The sequence below is a fragment of the Centropristis striata genome, chromosome 22 (genome assembly GCF_030273125.1).
Source record: "Centropristis striata isolate RG_2023a ecotype Rhode Island chromosome 22, C.striata_1.0, whole genome shotgun sequence".
Taxonomy (NCBI): Eukaryota; Metazoa; Chordata; class Actinopteri; order Perciformes; family Serranidae; genus Centropristis; species Centropristis striata.
Window position 1 is genome coordinate 23,133,145 of NC_081538.1, and position 24,053 is coordinate 23,157,197.

General features: G+C 38.2%; 1 protein-coding gene across 1 annotated transcript in view; it reads right to left on the bottom strand.

The window, feature by feature from the left end:
* Positions 1-1,890: 1,890 nt before the first annotated feature.
* pawr (PRKC, apoptosis, WT1, regulator) overlaps positions 1,891-24,053 on the bottom strand; it is an 83,931-nt gene continuing 61,768 nt past the window's right edge. Inside the window, exons 4-7 of the mRNA XM_059325901.1 lie at positions 18,946-18,980; positions 13,492-13,603; positions 6,302-6,406; positions 1,891-2,029 (exon numbers count right to left, since the gene is read on the bottom strand). Of these exons, the coding sequence (XP_059181884.1) occupies positions 1,943-2,029; positions 6,302-6,406; positions 13,492-13,603; positions 18,946-18,980 (339 nt within the window). The 3' untranslated portion in view covers positions 1,891-1,942. The remainder of the gene's footprint in view (positions 2,030-6,301; positions 6,407-13,491; positions 13,604-18,945; positions 18,981-24,053) is intronic.

Consider the following 24,053-nt stretch of genomic DNA (forward strand, 5'->3'; position numbering starts at 1 on the left):
AATATATTCATACTATATTTTTTATATGTAAGGTCAACACAGCAATTTGCAGGACTTTTAAAACTAAAATTACTTTGTTCCTGTTTGGGTTTAAGCCTGATGATAAAGTTGAGCCGCTAAACACGGACCATGCTTCTTTTTTGGGCGATTTTTGTCATTTTTATTTTGCAAGGGGGGAAAAGACAGCATGTAGTCAGCAGCAAATTGTTGGTTTCGTCACAAAAATATCATCATATGCAGGTGGATCTCAATAAATTAGATCATAAGTTTATTATATAAAAGTTTATTTATGTCAGTAATTCAATTCAAAAAGTGGAAATGACATTATATAGATCCATTGCACACAGAATTAAACTTTTCATGTCTTAATTTATTTAATTTCTTCTAATTATAATGGTTATGGCTTACATTTGATGAAGACCTAAAATTCAGTGTCTCAAAAAATGTAAATATTACTAAAGACCAATTTTTAAAAAGTATGTTTAATATGGAAATGTTGGCCTCTGAAAAGTATGTCCATCCATATGACTTAATACTTGGTTTTGGCTATTTGAGTTGAACTACTGGAAATGGACTTTTCCATCATATTCTAATGTATTGAGGTGGTACGATGACGTGAAAATACTGTCCAAGCCTACTTCGTATATAACTACTGGACATAATTTACCTAGGTGACATTTTCACAAAGAGAAGTTAAAATAACAAGTTGACCTTTAGTTTCTAACTGGACACAAACAGCGATCTCCTGGGTCAAAGTTCTGTGCTTGTTTGACAATACACCTGCCCTACAAGGATTTTTATCAGAATTTCTATTTACAACTACATGCATTCTCTAGAAAACAATTGTTACCGAACTTAAAATAATTGCTTCAACTGGTAAGACTCAAATGAATTAAATTATTTCAACTCAATTCCAAAGCTGTTAACTGTGTAAATCAAACTTGTTAATGTGATCTGGAAAAACAATCAAGTGTTCAAATCAAGATTGAGTATTACCAACTGAAGTAATTATCTTAAGTTATTTAAAGTACAAATTGTGGATGAGAGCAGCCTGTAAATAGGACTAAATTCATGTTGTCTTCTAAAACATACATTTTACACCTGTTTCACAAAGAAAAAAAAAACACTTTCAAAAGATTATCTTGGCCAAACTTTTTTCCACCTGTTCTTGAGTCATAAAAAGAGTAAAAACAATTTAGATCAGACTTTTAATAAAATGCATCACCAGCATTTTTAATCTCTCTTGCTTCTCAGAGCTTCCGTGTAAAGCATCAGGCTTTAACTAATTTCATTTTTCAGAACCTCACATGTATTGCAAGGCACTATGCCCACTTTGGCTGATGGTACTGTAGCAGTAATTATGTTGAATTTGGTCCAACAGTTTCTCTACAGAAGCTCCGAGTTCACTCATGAAACTGCACTCAGATACAATTTGCAACAATGGAAATTTTGTTTTAAATTCACCTGGGTGTTTTTTTTTAACAAGTTTTAAAAGACTTTGTGTGCGCTTGATTGTGCAGCACATACATTCATTTTTATTTTTGCTTTTTTAAGACCTTATCAAAAATCCCCCCCGCCCCCTTAAATGAACAATCTAAAATGGCCTATGTACAATAAATTTACATTAAATATGTATACGATGACGGACAATCCCCGTGAGACTGTCGGGGCTTGTTCTCTCACAACAAATGGAATAAATCCTCCGCGGGGGATGTATTTAAGGCTGTGAGGTCGACTACTTTTACAGCTTCACCTCTAACACACAAAGAGACAGAATGAGACAGATTACAGGCCGTGCTGCTGGACTTGACCCGGGGCAGGAGGTCAGGAGAAAAAGGAGAGACGCTCCGTTCATCGGGTGGAGGAGGAGGAGGAGGAGGAGGAGGAGGAGGAGGAGGAGGAGGAGGAGGAGGAGGAGGCTGGGATGTTTTTCTGTTGTGTTCTACCTCGTCAGCTGTCCCACCACCTTCAGCAGGGTCTTGTTCTCCTGTTTGAGCTGCTCGTTCTCATCTTCAATGTCATCCAGGTCCTGACAAAAAAAAGGACAGGTTTAGACACATGAATATTCACAACCCTGTTATACCTTTGAGGGTTGAGTCAGTGTTAAAAGTGTGAGAGTTAAAGCGAGTTTCTGCCAGGTTTCCCCCCCTCCAGCCAGGCTGCCTTGATAGCAACAAATTAGACATTAACAGCTCCAATTAGTTGCAAATGAGAAAGGCTCTCAGTTGCCACGGCGCTGTCTCATCAAAGTGACACTCCTCATTTTCGGTTTCTTCCATCACCGGTCGTGATCGCGTGGCTGCTGGGAATCAGCTCAGCTGCACTTAAAGGGGTTTGAAAAGTCAAACTAAAGGAGGTCACGAGTTCCTGCGCAGCATGTTGTCTCTGCTACAGACACCATGTTAACACCAGGTTTAAATGTAATCAGGTTCAATCGTAATAAGAAACAACCTGGAAACAAGATGCATTTTAATGTAAATGGGGCCACTACTGAGCTTGTAAACAATAGTTATTGCAGGTTTAACCTTTGAAAAAGCAAAATCTACAACTTGTTTCAATATCAGATGTTAGAGGTGTGAATCAGCAGAGGCCCCACGATACTTGACTCATGATATGATTAACTGACTAATGTCTAAATTACAATCACGCCATCTTCAGCCAGTCAGTGTGGGATCAAGTTGGTCTCAAATACCAAAACTTTTCCAGTCCTCTCCTCTTAAAAATGGTTTATTTGAATGAGTTTTGGTTCGAGGTTGTAATCAGCAGAGGCCCAACAGTATGATTTTATCCCGATACTTGATGATATTATTGCAATTTTAAGCATTTTGCGATATGGTGAGTATTGCGATACAATATATTGCGATTTAACTGCATTTTGTGTCCACAAAATTAAATTCAATCGGGAAATTGTTTTGTCAAATAAGAGAACATTTTCAACCCAGAACCCAGAGAGCCTATTTTCATTGAGATAGCGTGATGTCAGAGTCACATGACCGCTTTGAAAATCACCATGAAACTTAAAAAAATAGCAGAACTTTGCAGTGATGTTTCAACAACTTCCTGACATGATATCCTGACATTTGATGCCTATAGATTCCTCAGATCTTCTAGTTTCATAGGATACCAGTATATTCCAGGCGGGCCATCTGACCGTTAAATATCGATACTTGTCATGAATTGATATCATTTTACCACGCAAAATATCGTGATTCTATTCTGTATCGATTTTTCCCCACCTCTCTTAGATGTGAGATCTCTTTGGCTTTAATTGCATTATTGCAGAGATTGCAGAGGATTTCTGTCTTCAAAGTATATCAAAAGTTGAGCTGTTGAGCTTTATCTTTTCTTTCTCTCCCAAATAAACTTCCACAGTCGCCGAGGGTTCAATCTGCTCTGCACAGAGACGGCAGACTGGATCAACTGTTATCTCCTGCTTTCCCATCAGGCCTTGCGGGAGCCTCTCTCAGGGACGTTTCTGATGGCTATCGCGGCGTTGACCGTCCTTACATAAAGGCCGTCTCTTATGACCGGCTTCCTGTCCATGCGATGCTATCAGCGCGATGCCTCCTGCAATATTGCACTCTTAGTGTTTGCAGATGGGTTGTGCGGTGTGTGTCACAACAATGGCTAAAGTGTGCAGATAATAACCGAGCAACCTTTATTCGACAAGTGTTCATAATGCTGACTTTCTGATCTCTTGTTTAGATTTGATTGGCTCTGCAGGGGAGAGCTAAGATCTAATTTCTCTCAACATTTGAGGCATGAAAGTCTTTGACATCTTTGCCCCCCTCCCGCTACGTTTCCCTTCAGAGATGCCAGAATACAGAGATGTATTTTACCACCAGCGTCTTTGACCCAGAAACGCGGGCAAAGGCTACGAGTCGAGGAGGGATTGTTGACAGTCTGGGGTTCAGATGAGGGTTCAGAGGGTTCGGGGAGGTTTCACTCCGCCGGCTGAATATAAAGAGATATCGGCTCACTCGAGTCTCCCCCGACCCTTCAACCCTGACCGCAGCGTGAGGAGGTAACAAGACCCCGACCCGCGAGGCCAAACCAAACTTATAAACACACACAACCTCTGCTAGAGGGTTCACGTCAGTGTCAGGCTCTCCCTGTGTGATGAATGCAAGATCTCTGAGAAGCACTTGTGACAATGATCTTTTAAGAAGAGCCACAACTGAGTCTTAGTTGTATGTGGATGATTTGAGACCATCTGAATAGGCCTTTCACAATAATTATTATAGCAACTTATCAAGGTTATGTCACAAACACAAACTCAATGTGATGTGATTTGTTGAGATAAATTTGGAGAAAAGGCGACTGAGTGAAGTATTCTGTTTCTTCAAATAAATCACTGAGACTGTTACTAGATAGATAGATAGATAGATAGATAGATAGATAGATAGATAGATAGATAGATAGATAGATAGATAGATAGATAGATAGATAGATAGATAGATAGATAGATAGATAGATAGATAGGAACTTTATTAATTGCACTTCCAAGCTACTAAATACATAAGATATACTGTATATATTTACAATTATATAAATCAATTTTAATACATGTTTATTTATATGATTATTTATTTTATTAATAATTAATTAATTATTAAAAAATTTGAAATGTTGCATTAAAGAAAATGGGAATTAGGCATTAGGCCAGTTGATGTTTCCATCAACTGGTTAAGAATGAATAAACAAAGCTGCAGTAAAGTACTTTGGTCAGAAGATGGCAGTGTAATGTGTTGCTGTAGACTAATCCGTCAGAAAACAGGAGAAGAAGAAGAGAAAAAACAACAAAAAAAGAGGTTGCTCATCGGACAACTTTGGCCTCTCATGAGAGAATATGGAGAGAAATCAGGGCAACTATTTTTTGAAAAAAAAGAGACAAAAACCACCTCAAGCGAGTATTAAAACTATTATGCACATATTTAAAAGTTTTATTGAATATTGGTCTTTCCTTCAAACTTTTCTCATGCTAATTTAAAAAATGATTAAAAGTGTCTGTGGTTTGCTGAAACGTACATTGCCAACATTTTATTTTGCCGACTGTGTTGCACAAAGAGATAAACATTGGGTGCTTACTTTGTTCATTTGCCTGTTGCTGATCAGACAACTTTGTCCACCCACGAGAGAAAATGGAGAGAAGTCTTCAGGAATAGGACTCAATTGGGTAACTTATCATTGTTCTTTCATGTCAGAGCGGAAACAGCTGATCGCTCATCTCTTGTTAAACGCATTAACTATTATTCGAAAAAGACAAAAACCTCCTCAAGTGAGTCAAAAAAACTTTTATGCGCATTTTCAAACAGTGTGTTTCCATCAAGCTTTTTTCATGCCAATCTTCAAAATGCACAGAGAGATTCGTTGATGGAAACATGATAAGTGTTGGTAAGTATGTCAGGCATCAACCCAAAAACCCATTCATATAAACCCTCTTTGAGAGGAGAGGACTGGAAAAGTTCTGGGTTGTTGGACTCACTTGAGCCCACACTGACTTGCAGAAGATGGCATGGTTGCAATTAGAGATTATTTATTTTGGCCTGTAACTCTACTCTATTGATTGTGAAATGACAGGTAAGTACCTGTTTGGAAAGGCTTTTTCAGGGTTTTCAAATGCTCTGAATGTTGGACTCAAACTACCTTGTACTGAGTCTACCATCAATGAAAAGAAAGTGGAAAGAAACTGTGTTTTAAAGTTCCAGACTGTGGTGTTTTCATCTGTCAGTGCACTATTCTTTACTTATTGATCTCCTTCTTTTGTTGCTTTATTCAACCACAACAGTGTTTGTCCAAATCGACTGAAAATACCCATAAATTTAAGCTGCAAAGAAAAAGTAAAAAGCAAAAAAAAAAGGTCTTTCTCAATTCGTTTGAGACATACAATCACATCTGAAATTCTTTATCCACCCGGCAGCAAATTTGTTTCTGCCGGATAAATCAATAAGACATTAATGTCACCAGCAACACCGGGAAGCCGTAACTTTTGAGGGCTCAAATGTCATCAAACCACTGGTGAGTTTTTGAAATGCAAATTGCACATACAATGCCTCTCAGTCCAATATGTGCTGTCATGTTGTAATAAGTGAGTAAATCCAAAAGTAAAGGTTTGTTTGTGTCCAAATCCTAATGGACTGCGAGCAAATCATTGTAGAAAAGCTCACAGCTATTATACACAACTCAAACTAAAATGCCAGATGATGATTTACAACCCACACAAGCCGCCCACACAGGAAAACACAAAGGAACGCTGAAAATATCAGACATCAGAGTAGAAAATTGCGTAGGCTGGACTCACTCTGTTCAGCAAGTCAATTTCCTCCTTCAGCTTCCCGATGAGGTCGTCTTTGTCCTGGTGGGCCGTCAGCAACCTGTCGTTCTCCTGACGCTCTCTGGCCAGCTCCTGGAAACACAAATTAGCAGCATGATTACATGAATTATGAGTGTTTTCACAAGATGAAATCGGGGGAATTCATATTTACGCTAATACACATCGGTATGGGGCTAAAAACTGTAATTACTTCACTTTTATGAGAAATGTTTACTGTCAGATCCAGAACACTTGAACTGAAGCATTGCTTCCTGGAAGGAAAAACTTTAAAAAAAAATAACATTTAAAAAAAAAAAAAGTAAAAAAAGTAAAACGTTCCATACTGTATAGCCCCCTTTTTCTATAATGGTCTCAAACTCATTACAAAGGCAAGAAATTCCACAAATTAACTCTTGACAAGATGTAACTGTTAGATGTAACTTCTTAAAAGATGTTAACTGAAAACCATCCAGGTGAGTAGCTCATGAAGCTGACTGAGAGAATAACAGAAGTGTGCAAAGTTGTCATAAAAAGCAAACAGCTGTTACTTCGAAGAACCCAAAACACACAACAGATTCTGGTTTGTTGAACACTTTTTTTACTACAAAATTCCATATGTGTTCTTTCATAGTTTTGATGTCTTCAGTGTCTTTATAAATAACCATTGAATGAGAATGTGTATCCAATCTTTTGACTGGTACTGTACATATGCAACTATTCTTCTTCAGGTGAATTCAGTTACTGATTGTTTGTTGTATCTCAGGCTGATATCTGCATGCAAGTCTTTATTTAAAGTAAGAATTGAGTAGGATTTGTCGGTTGCAGTCCATAAACACAACATTCACAGATTAGATGTTTTGGAATGAGTCCAGCCCTCGCAACCTGCATGCTAAGGCTCGGGGCTACACATCCAGTGCACATCCAAAAGTTTACCGAAAAACTCCCAAAAACAGCGAAATAAAAAGAAAAGAGAAAACACAAGAAGAAGTGAACGGTCTCTGCAGATACAGACGTCACCACACACTTTTAGTAAGTCATAGGTGTCATAGGTGATGATTGAGAGGGATTATTATTTTTCCATCTAGTGTATACATCCATCTGAGAGGCCATCATTGGAAAAGTGGGAAATGTTACTCCCAGATAAATATATTTTTCATATTGCACGGCAGCGGAGAAAACGTGTTGGCTTTGTTTGTGATTCCCTTCTAAAACAGCAGCCAAGATCCTGCCAGTGAGTAGGCTATACAGGGTGTCCATAAAGTCTCTCTACAACTTAAAGAAATGATTACAGAAACAAATGAAGAGATATTGAAGCTTTTTTGCCTCATTTAATACGCCTCTCTGGGCTCCATTAGTTGTAAGAAGCACATCAAGACGGTACTCGATTTTGTGCCGTGTTCGCTGTAGCAGAGCCTCATCAATGGTCGCCATGACAACCGCGATCTTTTGCTTTTGGTCAGTGATGTCTCGTATCTTTGTTCGATACACAATATCTTTAACATAACTCAACAGAAAGTTTTTTTTTTTGTTCAATTAACCATGATACACAATGCGCCTTCTCTTGAGGAGTAGCCATTATTATAGGGCTTCATTTACCACAACCTATTTCATCAACAGGGTACCTGAAATACACAAATGCAATGTGATTAAAAACTTTGATAACCTCTGAGTACATACAACAACAAATCCGATTATGATATCTCAACAATTGCCTTTGTAAAAGATTTTATTAAATTGTAAAGAGACTTTATTGACACCCTGTATATAAGTAAAAGATTATTGAGTCATGAATAGAATTGTATCAATTCTATTCATGCAATTTAGAGAACAATTTATTTACATAACACCAATAGAAATTGAGCATGCGTTAAGCTACTATTGGAAAAAGGCAGTCACTTTAAAATACTTGCAAAAATACTTGCCAGGTGATTGGACGAACCATCCATCTATCACCTCTTCTCCGAGTCATTAAACCAAGGACGCTGATCATAGACTGTATATAAATAATGGACACAGTCACCGTGACGTCACCCACTGGTGTTTGTGGACTGCCTGTTTGAGGTGTCGTGGATACGCATTGATTTTCTTCTCTCCTGAAGACGGCTCACCTTGTTAGTGACCTGTCAATCAAAGGTAGCCACGCCCCAAATCATACGATTCCTTAACTTCTGTTTTCTTCTAAATGGGGCCATTAATAACACTAGTAACATCAAATTGTCTTGAAGAAGATTTTCTGACAGTTGAGTTTGCAGATGCTTTTTTCAGTAAGTCTGATAGTCTACAGCTTCAGCATCTGTAAGCGTGATACCAGGTGAGCTGTGATTTCTCGCTCTATCCTTTGGGAGACAATAAAAGTGACCTTAGCCTTATTACCGTCCAGCATTTCAAAAGCTTTGGATGTTCCAAGCCAAAACTGCAAACAGCTGTATTCAACATTTGGGAATATATTCAGGCCTGTGTTTAAATCTGTTTCCATGTTCAGCTTGCATGAGGCTACTTTATTGAAAGCACATTCTGTCTGGTTTTTAAAGGCATTAGTCAATAAAAAGCATTGGCTTTTTGTGACATGACAGTTATAATCAAATATGTAATTTTCCATTTCCGAATTCAACATATTCTTCAAAACAAGTAAAAGAAAATCAACTGAACAGAACAGGTTGTCAGGGAACAATGCATTACGAGTTTCTTTTGTGTTTCTTTCAAATTATATTTGGTTAAAAGCCAGCGTGTTCCTGTCCGCCTCCGACGACTACAGTGGAATAAATGGATGTTGTTCAGTACTGAAAGAGCCTTAAAACACAAAGGTCTTAAACATGTTTGTGCTTATGATGGAAATGAGGATCAGACCTGAGGTTTTATTTACTTTCAAGATAAAATAGTTTCCACAGAAACCAATCAGGCAGGTACAGTAGAAGTTCAAAGTATGAATGAAGCGGACATTAATATAGAAACTCTTTTCATCCCGGTTTTTAAAGGTACTATAGATAAATGCAGCTTTGAAGTCTTTGAACAGGCATCTCTTTTACTCATCCTTTCAGACTAATAAAGTAGTACAGGCCTTATATGTGATAGGGGTCTGAATGAACGACATGGCTCTGTGACTTCCCTCCCAACCTGTGTTCAGGTTATAAACTTCTTGGTTTTGGAGAACACGCATTTCTATGAAAGATATATTTACAAAGATCAAACATACTGTACATCTCTGTACTTGTGAGGCTTTTAGTAACATCTAAGGATCTAAAGTTGCAGGCTGGATTCTCAGAGATTTACCTGGCAGCAATCTCACATGAACAGACCTTCGACATCACACATCTCTGCCTGTATAATGTGCACAAAGATAAGTGTCTGAAACAGGACTTTCAAAGTGTTTCTAGCCATTTAACTGAGAGAAACACCTCACACTGAAGTCGCTGAGGTCAAAGCAGTTCTTACTTTAAAAACCTTTTTTTCCCCCTGAAAGCCACCCAAGTGACATTTGATTCCGAGTTGAGTTTCCAGGGCGGCAGCAGTGGAGGGGTTGAGTGTCTGATAGGAAAGCCATAGGAAAAGCCATATCTGCGCTGTAAAAGGTCATCGCTTCGACAACACCGAGGAGGATTTCTGCCGGTGCTGAGCCGCAAATTTCCAGCCATAAAATCACAACTCAGGCGACCGTTCAAAGGACTCAAAGTGGAAATTCATCCGAACAAAGTGCAGCTGATAAAGGCTTTCGGTTCGGCCAAAAGAGTTGCGGATGGACCTCTTCCAAAACTCAGCGAACACTGAAAAAGTTGATAGGACTTAGCAGAGATAGCATGTGTCAATCATTGAGCTGATGCTTCCTCTATGATTTTACATGTCCATGGTGGTTGGGATCACTTTGGCTCTGGTTAGAGGCTGAAACTGAGCTTTCTCAGATTTGCTCTCACTCTGATATTTCTTCAGAACATCCTATTACGAGGGTGAAACTGACACCTTCATGGTGGAACAGCGGGCACACTGGAAGATGAGTTAACGCCACAGGATAGCACATTAGAAGAAGAAATAGTGTGTTTTGGTTGAAGTCAGGACAGTAGCCACTGAGGACACTGCGGTCATGTGTTTGGGGGGTTTTAGGCTGCAGTCACACCAAATCAGGCAGTGCAGTGGAAACATCAGTGGGTAGTTAATTTGGGCTGTAGCGGTCAGCACCACAGGGGATGTTTGGGGAAAAAAATGGAGCGGCTTGCAGCGGAGTTTAACTTTTGAAGGAAAGCAGCCTGACTGTGGTGACCAATCACGTAACCAGATAGATTTCAGTCAAAATCCTTCTCGCTGCCATGGGAGGGGAGTCAGAAACAACTTTGGCAACAAGAAACTTTAAAAAGCTATGAGAGGAAAAAACAAACAAACAACCAAGACAAAACAAACACAAACAAAAAAAGAAAAAAAAAGACATATCATTTTTTATCCATGTTCTTAAATTCATTTTTTGGCATCTCTCTGCATAAATTGTGTTGCAATTTTTATTCAGTCAATTTTAGGTTAAAAATGTTTTAAATTTAATTAAATTAAAAATTAAAAAGAAAACCTGTATTTTTCTCCAATATATTTGCAGTTTGCAGAAAAGTGTAATCGAACAGTAAATATGTAAAGAAAAAAACTTTCAAGAAGATTACACTGACTTTTTTGGCAATTTGCATTTTTTTATTTAATCTTTTTTTAATTAATGCTACAGTCCTGTAAATAACTACTTGCTTTCTGGTTAAAATTATGGATAGGAATTTTAAAAATGCAACAACAAAAAAACAAACAAGAAAAAGTATAGCGAAAGCAGAAAGTGTACTGTCCTTAAAAAAAAAAGATAACAACCAAAACAAAAACATAAAAATTATATATTTTATCAATTATATATTTTGTTTAATCTATATTCTTAAATGATTCTTTTGGCATCTCTCTGCATGAAATGTGTTGGAATTTTTATTATTAAGTGAATTTTAAGTGAAATTAAATTTAATAAATAGAATTAGAAAGAAAATCTGTATTTATTACCAACAAATGTATATTCGTGGCACTGTAAAACTCAAAAAAAACTTGTGTAGAGAGTTGAAGTTTGCAGGAAATTGAAAAGTGAATAATATAGTAAAGAAAGCATTCACTTTTTTTGGCAACTTTGCATTTTCTTAAATTCATGCTACAGCCCTGTAACTAATTATTTGCTATGGTTAAAATTCTGGATAGGAATTAAATTTAAAAAAAGCAAAAAAATTAAAATAATGAAAAGTATAGTGAAAGCAGAAAGTGCACTGTCAGTGGGGTTTAAAAATTCTGGGAATTTTCAAAGTTGGAAACTTTCCATGGGAATTAACAGGAATTTATGGGAATAAACCAGGAATTTTATTCTATAAAATTATCATTTTAATTAATTCATTATTTAAATGGGTGGGGTTGGGGGGAGGTCTTCTTACAACTAGATCTGTGGAAATGTCATGTTTTTTAATTTTTTAATATATTTCCAAAATCCCCCAGCTTAACTTCCCATGGAAAGTTTCTGGAAATTTACCAGAAATGTTCCACCTCTTTGCAACCCAAATTGTCAGTATAAACAATATAACAAAAATATAAAACATGATTTGATTCAATCATGGTTGCATGTCTAATTTTAAAAAGCAGCAGGAAGGGTACCAGGCGACATAACTCAGTGAAACTTGATGTGCCAGAGCGTTAGAATTTGCAAGATGTCTCATTAAATATCGAGGAATCAGCAGGGTGCTGATAAAACCTGCCAAAATGAGTTTTATGACTCATCTGGACCAGGAAACAGGCCTGTCTCAGAGCAGATGTCCACATTTACTTACCTTTTCATCAGAAAACATAAAAGTGTGTCTCTGTTTGAAGAGCTGATATTAACCTTTATAAACTAAACTCCTAGCAGGCGGCCAACTCATGTCAGTTATATAATAATACATGAACTTTTAAAGGAATAGTTTGACTTTGTGGGGAAATAAATGTATTTGTTGTCCTGCAAAGAATGAGATGTGAACATACTTTTCACTATTAAGGTACAACCAGCAGGTAAGATTAGCTTAGGTGATTAGGTGGTCATTTCATCCAACTTTTGGCAAGAAAGTAAATACTCTAACAGGAAAATTCACTTAAGTATTTCACAAAAACGGCACAATTAAGACAAAAAGAATCCCCCCTTACTACACTACAAGCAATTAGCATCTCAGTGCTCCTTTGCTATTGTTGACAAATCGTTTAGTTGATAAACGGAAAAATAATCGGCAACTATTCAATCAAGTAATTTTTAATGCAAAAATTGCTAAAAAAAAAAAAAGCCTCTCTCTCAAATATGGAAATCTACTGCTTTTCCTTTGATTTTGCACTGACAAAACAAGGCATTTAACAACATTTCCTTGGACTTTGAGGAACTAAGATGGACACTTTTCAGTATCTTCTGATATTCTATTGACAAAAACAAAAATAAACAAGATAATTGGCAATCACTACTCAAAGCCCTGATTTGCATGCTTTTAAATTAGGTCCTATGCATACACTTGGCATTTTATCTATGCAAATTAGCCTCATTGCAAAAAGAGTCCAAATTACAATGCTCAGCACTAACAGCCACATGCAGTTACATTGCAATTATTATATTATAATATAATATATATTGAGTCTTCTGGCAGTTTCTGATGCTGAAGCACCCCAACAGCACTGACAGACTGGAATATTAATCCCCAACTATGGTTTCTCCCTTTCATGTTTAAATTCATAGCCTGAAGTTTTGAGGAAAGATAGTAAACTTCATGGGCGTTTTTGCATTGTGATATCATTAGAGTAATATCTGTTGTGAATATGATTTGCAAATGGTGTGTAATTTATGGTGCTATCAGTGGCCAAATCCATTCTTTGTGTATTCTCCTTGAAGTATATTTTGCAAAATGTCAAAATATTCCTTAAAAACAAGTGTGGCTTGTGTTTGTATTGGTACAAACATGTATTGTATTGAGTGTGAAGTAATGACAGGGGCTCCACAAGGCACTGTTCTGGCTCCATTCCCATTCACACTGTATACAGCGGACTTCCAATACAAGTCCTGCCACATCCAGAAGTACTCGGACGACACTGCTATTGTGGCGTGTATCAGGAATGGACAGGAATCTGGGATAAATAAAGTAATTTTGATTTGATTTAATATGGGTCAGAGGACGTACCTTCTCCAGCTCCTCCAACCTCTTCTCCAAACTTCCAGCTCCTCCATCTCTGCGGTTGTGTCTCTGTCTGCTGTTCCCACCTGCCTCCTCTTCAGAGCCCGGCCCTGCGGAGCTGTAACAAACACACACAGAAACATGGCTACAATACTGAATACAACTCAAATACTCAAGGTTGGGTTTTTGAAATTCAGCACTTGAATAGGATGGAAAGCAACGAATTTGTGGCAATTTCCAGTATTCAAAGTGTCCAATACGGCGTTCACACTGCGGCTGTTTGAAGGTATGAATCATAGCCGATGTATTAAACTTCAATGGGATGACACATCCATCATCAAAAGAACAGGTGGGAATATCTTCTGCGTGTTTTGCCCTTTCAATTAGGCGTGCATTATTAACACCCCTCTGCCTTTTATTCCATTAATGGAGAAAAGGCCGTCAAGGGTTTGCAACTTTGGTACAAAAAGGATTCTGATTAAGAAACAATTTGCATATTACAACTTCAAATAGGCTCAAGAAAGGCTGCAGCAACTGGTGCGTCACTGTTCTTAAGCTGCTGTGAAAGAAAATAAAAAAAGGTTTCTGTATGCAGCTCGAGCAGAACATTAACCTTATCTCCTCTTCACCTCCTCGCTGCTTAGAGACGGATTCTGGGGCAGCCAGGGAAGAATATTCATGTGCGGTTTATTTTCTTACTGACCTTATTTCAATAATTATTGACGTGGAAACTTGGAATGAGTTGCTGCCTCTGCACCCCCCAACCACCACCCGACTACAACAAGTCCAGCTTCCCAATAGGAACAGATTGTGGCAGGTTTGTAAAACGTCCCTGGGAATCAAATTATTCTGTGTTCGTCTGCAGGCTTCACTGAATTGTCTGAAGGGGGCTGTCTGCATATTTCTGCAGCTGAAACAGACAGGAAAGCTGCTGGCAAGACAAAGAACAAATATAACTCCTTTGTACCATCTGCAATCTTTTCAGGATCTGCCAAATATGAATTTCTCATTATTAAACTCCTCTACAAAGTACTTTTTGGAGAGGCAGTGGTGGACAATGTGGTTGAAAACTGTCAAAATATCGAAAATATTTCTTTGTCTAGCATCCTTAGCTTTTACTGGATATACGACTGCCATTGGCAGTTTTTTTAGATTTTAGATTGAAAACTTGACGTCAATCTGAATAAAAATATTCCCCGGGCGCTTGAACTTAAATATTTCATGTTCGAAAATGAGTAAAAGCATCTTTTTTCCTACTCCTTTATTTATATATATATATATATATATATATATATATATATATATATACTCACACACACATATATATACTAAAGGTACATTTGTTTGGAAGAATATAATGCTAACAAATATAATGTCAACAACGAAAATAGCTCATAAGGGTTTAATTTAAGAGCTGATATCTACCCATTTTCCATGGTTTTCTTGATAATAACCAAAATAATTTTTAAGAAAAACCATGGAAAACGGCTAGATTTACATTTACATTTAGTCAATTAGCAGACGCTTTTATCCAAAGCGACTTACAGGAAGAAAAAAGCAAACAATCAAGGTATAGTGCTAGATATCAGCTCTAAAATTAAACTCTTATGAGCTATTTTAGTTATTATCATTATATTTGTCCTTACAAATGTAGCTTTAGTTGTACCAGACATTGAAATGAACAACAAATTGAAGAAAAAAATGGTCTGACAATTTTTTCCACGACTCTAGGTATAAACTGTAGTTAGACCATTCTGGGTTAAAGTCATGGAGGTCCTGGGTTTGGCTTCAGAAATCACTTGGGCTTTTGATTTATGTTTATTAGGAGACACATTTCAAACACCAAATACATCAAAATGTGCATAAGTAGCATGACTTTATGGAGGATGAAGTCAAGCTACAGACACAGGCCCCATGATGTAAACATACTCTTGAAATGCCTGGGTTCCAGGCAGCTTTTCTCTCCTGCTGTTCCATCTCTCATACACAGGCAGAGTTGTTATTTTCCTGTACCTTGACATTTACAGAACCAAACTGTAATTTTGGCTCATTCTTAAAAGAGAGCCAAACACTGCAGCGCCCATCGTTTCTGATCAAGAGGGAGTCCTTGAAACGCTCTCCTTGGCGCTCGCCTACGCCGAGGTAAAGTGCATTTAATTTGTCTGTGTCACTGATAGATGTTCAAGGCTACTCTTCCTGTATCGGCACACATGCAAAACACACACACATGTTTTACAAAAGCATGACAGTGATTACGTCCCCTCACCATGAGGCCGAAAAGGAGCAAAAATAATGACTTCTGTGTCTACGTCCATGTGTCGTCTTGTTTCAAGAGATCTCTCTGTGGCTGCACCCAAGCACACACACACAAACACAACACACACGGGTACTTTAGGGCGCCCAGCGGGTGTTGAAGCTAAGCCTAAACATCCATGGCCTCGATACTAAATATCACACCGCGGCCCATTAGCGCCCCGTGGCGAGAGGTCTGGGGGAGAGAGAGGCTGAGCCAATCACGCACTCTCGGGAGCCTCAGCAGGTGGGAAGCAGAAAGCCTCGAACAGCGACAGCCACAGGTATAACAGCGTCTCTCACAAACTTAAGTGTCAATGTGTCAAAAGGAAAACCACAACACACAGTACTCAACCATCTGATTAACACCCTGCCTCGCCCGGATACATGACATTCCCCCAAATAGCAAGAAAAAAGTCGTTTTGAGCTGGTGGTTTAAAGTAAAAAGCGATATCTTGAAGTCCCCTTTGCATGAAATGACCATAATTTATGGTTTTGTGTTTACAAGTGCAGCTGATCAATGCCGTTCACTCCTCTTTTCTCTCGACGACAGCTGAGATTTCAAGCTTTCTCATGGGCAGATCTGGCTCACGTGTGTTTTGGTTTTGAATATCTTAATGTCCCACACCTCCAGAACTATTTAAGATGATGGACAGGCCGTGAAACATTTGTGTTGCAAAGCTAGTTAAGTTCCATCAGACATCTTCAACTGCCCAAAAGGCAAACAATATTAAAGCTGGGGTAGGCAGTTTTCTAGAAAAGTAAAAAAAAAAAAGAAACAAATTTGAAAATATATCTACTCTTGTACTACTTATTTATTTCAATCCTCCCGATCGTAGTGCCAATTGTAAGAGAATTACTGTCCTGTTTTCCCGGACTGTAGATAGTTGTTCGTATGTATTTCTTAGTAATTCTCCACAGCATGCATTCGTACACTCAGCACACTTGATACTTCGGTATGTGTGTATTTGAGGAACATACTTTGTGTCTTTACTGAACATTTGAGTAAGATAGTGATATGCTGACCATGCACTGACCACTTCACTCAGCTATGACAGTCTGAGCATTTAAGGTGTGACCTGTCCGACCAGTTTGACTACACCTGATATTTATAGCTTTATCTGTGTGACACGTTGACTATACAATGTTCAGCAAGCTGCAGTGTCCAAGAATAACTGGCACCATGCCATGACAACTATATTAAGTGTCCACTCTCTGTCACATTCATTCATTTTCTGTAGGCGTGTCAGAGATGAGTTTGACATCAGGTGGATTAATGCACATTAAACAATCACTTCTCCACTTGTTCTCTTCCTCTATAAAACCACAAAGTGCATCCCATCAATAACTAAAGAAAATCTTGGTTGACTGATATTATGCCTGCTCAACTCAATCGATTCAACCAATCGATCAGTGGATGGAGAACAAAATATCTGCATTTTATCAATAGATTAACTAAATCTAAATTTTTTAAAAAGATATTTTTTAGGTATTTCATAGCTTTATTGATAATGGAGATATTCAGAGTGAAAGGGAAAGACATTCTGGAAAGGACTTTGAGCCGGATTCGAACCCGGGCCACCTACTTGCAAGGACTGAGCCTCTACGGTATGCGCTCTACCAGGTGTGCCACCAGGAAAGCCCCCTAAATCAGTTTTTAAGTGTTTTTTTCCTCAAGCCAGTGTATGTTTTTAATCATTTGCAATGAAAGCACACATATTTACGCTCTGCTATAAATACTAGCAGTGTGGCGTGGTGCTGAGCCCTGCATGTTTGGTGTTTATTTCTCGTTGCTAGGAGTTTTAAAATGTTCAGCTTTGGTTAAACCCTGTCACCAAGGCGGTACAAATACCAAAAAGACCAACTGTCACAAGCAGCAGTGCTGAACAACAACACAAATACCTCAAAGTCTCCCGTCACTACGTTTTCTAGATAAAAATAGAGCCAAGTGAAGGTGCAGAAGTCTAAAAAGTTATCATGGAATTTTTGGTGCAAAAAAAGTTGCCTACACCAGCTTTAAATTCTACATATTTGAATAACATTTAATTTGACATCCTCATATAACACGGAACATGTATCAGTGTATTTCTATCATTAGAAAAGCATTTTTTGTGCAGAGCAGGATCAAACTGTGCAGAGGAACGGCTCCAATCAAGACAGAGAAGAAAATAAAGTGACTGAGATAGGAAAAGCTTGATGGAGAGAGAGAGAGAGTAAATTAGGGGCAGACACGTATCTATAAAGTTGCTCTATCTTGTGCTATCTTGTGCTGCCCAGCCCACCTGGTGGGTTATACGTTGCAGAACCGCGGAGCGTCCAAGTGTGGCCAGGCCAGCTGATGAGAGCAGCAGCCGTAATTACATGGCCAGATTGAATGTCAGCTGGTGAACTTGGCTGCAACTTGACTATTTGGTTGCAAATAAAGCTAAATAAATTCAAACGGGACACACACAGGTGTTCTGAAAGGACTTTGGTACAACTGTGATTGAAAAGAAGTTGGGAGGATGTGTGAAAAGGTAAATTAAAAGAGAACGCGTCAATCGTGAGGCTGCATTGTGAGGATTAGCCCCTCAGCAATACAAAAATATGACTATTATTTAATGTTTGTAGCAGATGAAAGTTATATTGAAGACTATTTTGTGCTCTCAGGCATGAAATAAATAGAAAAAAGCATCTGCAGTGTTGGTCCAAACATCAATCTTTCTGGAGGTTGTTTGAAAAAAAGTTTGAAACCCCCTTATCAAACACAATCTTGCAAAGCAATCTTGACCGAAATGAACTTCAGATTTTAGACTTCAAACCTTTCAAAGCCAATGATTTACTCTCAGCGCTCCCTGCCAGCTACGGCAGCGAAGTGATGGTCTGAACAAAGTGTCCAGAGCCCAGATGGTGTTCTGTCAACTTCTGTTCAAAGCAGTCATCGACAGTCATCTTTCTCGAGCCATTAAAGAATGAAAAGAGCAGCACTGAGGTGAAAATAAAATAAAAAACAGTGACGCAGCAGGAAAAAGGCCCTCGGACCATTTCCGAGGAAATCTGCTCTTGTAATTAATGACTCAAACTGTTGTTTCTCATTCCGGCCTCTGTTCCTTCACTTGACACATTACTAGTGATGCTGAGGCAGATAAACTCCACTCTTGGTGTCAGGATAATAAAAATGAGTCTCACCTCTTGTGGCGGCCGCTCCCAGATCTGGGGGTTTCCTGAAACAGAGAGGAAAGGAACACCTTCAGTCCACAGGCAATAACTCAAGAGGAAAACAATGTGCTGTACCCCAAATCCACTGGTGAGTTTGCAAAGTATGTTTTCTATAAAAAAATCACAAAAAAATACACATTTACATACATACAATACAAAAACTGGCAAACAGGCATTATTGTCGGAAAACTTTCTGACGGTCCTTGAATTGATCATGTCTGACAAAAGCTTCCATGGTAAAAAGTTACCAAAACGAAGCCATTGCACTAACTAAAACCTGTTAAAAACATTAAATTCTGACTCCTCAGTGCAACTGGGAAGCAACAATTGATTCTGAGCTCTGAACCCCAAACCTGCTGGCGGTTGTAAAACATATGTTTCTTTAACAAATCACTAAATATACACCGTTTATCAAAGAAAGAAACTCTAAAAATAGGCGTTATTGTCACAGGCCTGGAATGGATCATGTCTGAGGCAAGCTTCCATTGGTAAAAGTTACCAAAACTAAGCTTAAAATTGTGACATGCCTCAAAATCATTTTATTCTACATGTCTCGTTTAAAAATGAACCATAAATAAACTATTTGGAATATCTAGATTCTGTTAAAAACAGTAAATTCTGCGTTCCTCAGCCCAACTGTGAAGCGACGATTGATTCTGCTGAGACAAACGGTCACGTGACAAATATTCACTGAAAATCAGACAGAACTGCAGGCTGTTTACACAGAGCTGAGAGGAGAGGACAGGAGAGGAGAGGTTGTAAAAATGCAAATAGCTCAGTATGTATAATATGTGGAACCCCCATTTTTTTTGCCAACATAAGTGACACTTGGAAAATGTTTACATATAGATTATTCCAATTTTTTTTAAATATTCACATTTATATATAGATTATTCCAATTTTTCAAATATTTGTGTTTATATATAGATTATTCCATTTTTTAAAAATATAAACATATCTATATATATATATATATATATATAGCTTTATATAAGCTTTTTCCAATGTTAAAAAACATTCATGCTTATATATAGATTATTCCAATTTTTAAAAATAATTCAGCAAATAAATTCAACTTTTGCCTTTTTTATGTGATTTATGACATCATAACAGTTTGAACCGCACATAAGACATTTCAAAGAAGTGCAGGACTTATATGCTGCAGTGAAAAACAAGGCCACAGATAGTAAAATATGAAATGAGCATAAAGCTTTGGTTTTCAGAGAGTTGTCCCTAATTTCAAGCTGTACTGTAATTTCAGAAAAGCTGTAGATATGACAATGAGTTTCCAGGTATCATTTGTTGTGTTCACCTGCCTTGGGTGTTTTAACAAAAAGAAAAAAAAACTCCATCTACAGAATAAGAGAAATTTATCAGGAGCAGCATTTATAGAAAGCCTTGAGGTCGTGTGCGAACTTTTGTGAATCGCAGCTGCTGAGCTGATATATAGATGCGCTTTGTTCCATTTAATAGGACCTCCATTGCCCCAAGTTGTGGAAAGCAATCTTGTTTTGCAACACAGGGGTGCATGTTTATCTTATTTTCCCATTATTGTATGATCTAAAGGTTGTTTAGATCTATACAGCAGTGATGCTCCACTAAAATCGCCTTAGGCAAAATTCCCTGGAATGAAAAAAACGAGGTGTGTGAGATGAATACGCATCTCCTCTTTCCTAAGGTCTTGTGCAGTGAAGGGTCCCAGGTCTGATTGAGGAGCCTTGGCTCTGCTACAATCTATCAGTCAGCGCTTGGCTTTATCGGGTGAGGAGGATCGTCGTGCCCGACTCTTAGCATGCACCAGCCTCTCTGTCTCGGTGACATATCATCCATTACCCGTGGATGAAATCCCCACCCTCATCCCTCCCCTGGCTCCAGCCCGGACAGATTTAGTGAGACGGAGGACAGTGAGAGGGCAGCTAGCAGCAGCAGCAGCGGGTCATACACTAAATAATACATCATCTGGGCCCAAGGCCTGGTTCAAGCAACACCTGGATTTAAGAGCGAGCGCTCTGATGAAATTTGTTTTAGAAACTGACATTTTCTAGGATTTGGGGTAATCCAACAGCTGCCACAGCTGGAAGTGAAAAGCCAGTTCTGTAGCTGTTCAATCTTTTCCACAAACTGTCTTATCAGGAATTCAGTCAAAGGCAGACAGATGGTGCTTCTCTACATGCGTATCGCACTCTAATGTCACACTGATTAAAGGAACAGTTCACGCAAATACAAAATTAATTGTAAATAGTGCCCTCTATTTGGTTCCAGAAAAAGTTTTCTATCTAATAGCTTGAAGGAGAGCAGAGCACTCTAAAAAATAAAAGCATATCAGTGCAAACAGACTTTGACAAAGGCTGCAAAAGTTATAAAACATAGGACTGCATTCTGGTTTTTTTGTGTGTTATAAATCCTTCACTATAGAAGTGCACGTTCGCCCGTTTTCACATCGTTACTGACTGGAATATGTTGAATATAGTTTACCAAAATGTTGGACATTATTTCAGTAGGTTGTGGCGGTGCAATACATTTTGGATCAAGTCTATTTTGGAGTAACTTATTTTTATTTAATTAATATCCAGTATGTGTAGTAGTTTTTATCCAAGTGTCTTGTACCCCGACCCCTGTTTTTGTCAAGATTATGCTAAAATATATTTTCCCCAACTATATTTAAGTTCCCTGTTAAGGGCCAACCTTCAATTTAGTAAATTCCCTGTTTATTTCCGTTTATTCCCATAAATTCCTGATAATTCCCATAAAGTCCTGTTAATTCCCCTGGAGAGTTTCCAACTTTAAAAATCCCCAGAATTTTGCAACCCAAGCTGCAACTAAACATTAATTTCATTATTGAGTAACATGTCAAGCTAAAAAAACCTGCGACTGTTGATCCACAAGCTGTTTTTAGTACCACTGCATACCAGAGTTAATAATTAGATAAGGGGGTAGCGAATCAGTCATGTAAGGACAAGACAGGAGAAGAGGCAGAAACAGTAAGTAATATAAAACAGTTTTTGTTGGAGATGTGATATTTCCAGAGCAGCTGTAAACCTCTAACAGAGCCTCCAGTCCATGCAGATCACAGTGTGGAAGTAAGAAATGCTGTCTATATGTAAATGTGTGTTTACTCTGTTGCCTCCACAGTCTAGTGTAACTTGAATAAACCAACAGGATTCTTTGAATATACAATTGACCTGGAAACCCAGTCTGCTGGCTTCAGACAGGAACCTGACTGTGTAGGAAACAATTGTTTGGTTTTAACATTGCTCCCAGAAATGTTAATACATCTGTTTCGTAAGATTTTGAGTTTCATATTCAAAGTCAGCTGCTCTACTGACAAGGGTCAGCGGCATGGATTGATTATTTTCTGAGGTGAACCAGGGTTGAAATATGAGTCAAAACAACAGTATGAGGGAAGGTCACGGCGGTCAGCAGACGTTGTGGGTCTGTGCCAATCCTCATTTATGCACAGTCAAAACAAAAGAGCAAGACTGGTTCTTATATAACAAGGAGTATAGACTCGAGAGCTAAAACAGCAGGGTTTTTTTATCTCCTGCATCTTTTGGCGAGCATGTGAATGTATTAACTTTTTGAACTGGTATGAATAAAATCCTGGTGTTAAAAGCATCTCTCCAACCACAGGAAGTAACAAATCAAAACCACATCAGTAATACATGAACACAATCTCACTGTGCAGGACTGAATGAATATAGTGTTTGTTTGTTGTAGGGAAAGTAAAGCGACTAATATTTTTTTTGTGTTTATAAAAGCACTATTTGCGTATATGTTGGGCTCTGCCTAATTGTTCCATGAGAATACAAACAGGATGTCTTTTTTTTCTTCATTTTTGATGTTGACTGCATATTTTTAATGTTTAACAGAACTGCAGGAAGTTTGTCCACCCTATAAAATGCCATTTTTGTGTCAAACAGGGATTTACTGAGACTTTTCTTAGACTTTTCTCCAGATCAACACTGAAAGACGCAGCCAAATCTGTTCTTCTTTCCTCTCTTGTGTTTGGTAAATATTATAATGAGTCGGTTATGAACAGAGACCGGAAAACGGCAAAAAAACGTCCTCCAGATCTCATGTCGTGGTTCAGTCTTGAGCGTCACTGTCTTGTTAATGCATCAGCTGCATCCGACATATTCCAGACACAATCGCAACTCGGGTTGCAAAGGGGTGGAAAATTTCCAGTAAATTTCCAGAAACTTTCCATGGGAAATTGAGCTGGGGAATTTTGAAAATATTCAAAATGGAAAAAATCATGACATTTCAACATTTAATTATTTTATTGAACAATATTTTTTTGCATTGAACAACAAAAACATGAATGTTGAGTTAGATATTATTCATCCTCCCCGACCCCACCCATTCAGAAATTAAGTAAAATTACCCGCCCTCCAAAAATCCCCAAAAAGTCCCAATCAACATGTAAATATTGAATTGAACATGTGATGGAGTCATGCACAGTGCATGTAGGGGGCGTGGCCTACGGAGGGGGCGTGGCCCCAGCAGCCCTGCAGTAAGCAGTGTGCTGTGTGCATGTGATTGAGGAATAGTAAATATTCAAGTGTACTTGCATGAAATCTGGTTGTCAAAATTATGCTAAATTCCCATAAATTCACGTTAATTCCCATGGAAAGTTTCCAGGAATTTCGCAACCCTAATTGCAAGCCTTGCCAGTTTTCAGACAGTGACCTCAGGAGGAGTGGTATGAAGAAAGAAGAGGGGGTAGCGGTAGTTGTGAGTAGCAGGAGGTGTAGCCCCGGGCACATTAAAGCATCTGTAACCTGGTTATTAGCCGCAGGTGTCCACCCATATTATCTGACAACAGAGGTTACATGCACCATCTTTGTTATTGTTTACATCCCACTCTGTCATCTCTACACAACAGACTGCAGGTGAAAATTCCTGCTTGGGTAAATAATGTCTTCACTGTCGAGGTCAGGGACAATGTGACACATCATATAATTAAATTTGTCTTTGTCTTTATAAGCTTACAAATGGACAAAGTCAATTGTCAGCAATGTTTAGACTGGGCCATCTATTTTGTTCATTTTTAGTTGAGTTTACCTGTTGCACCGCCA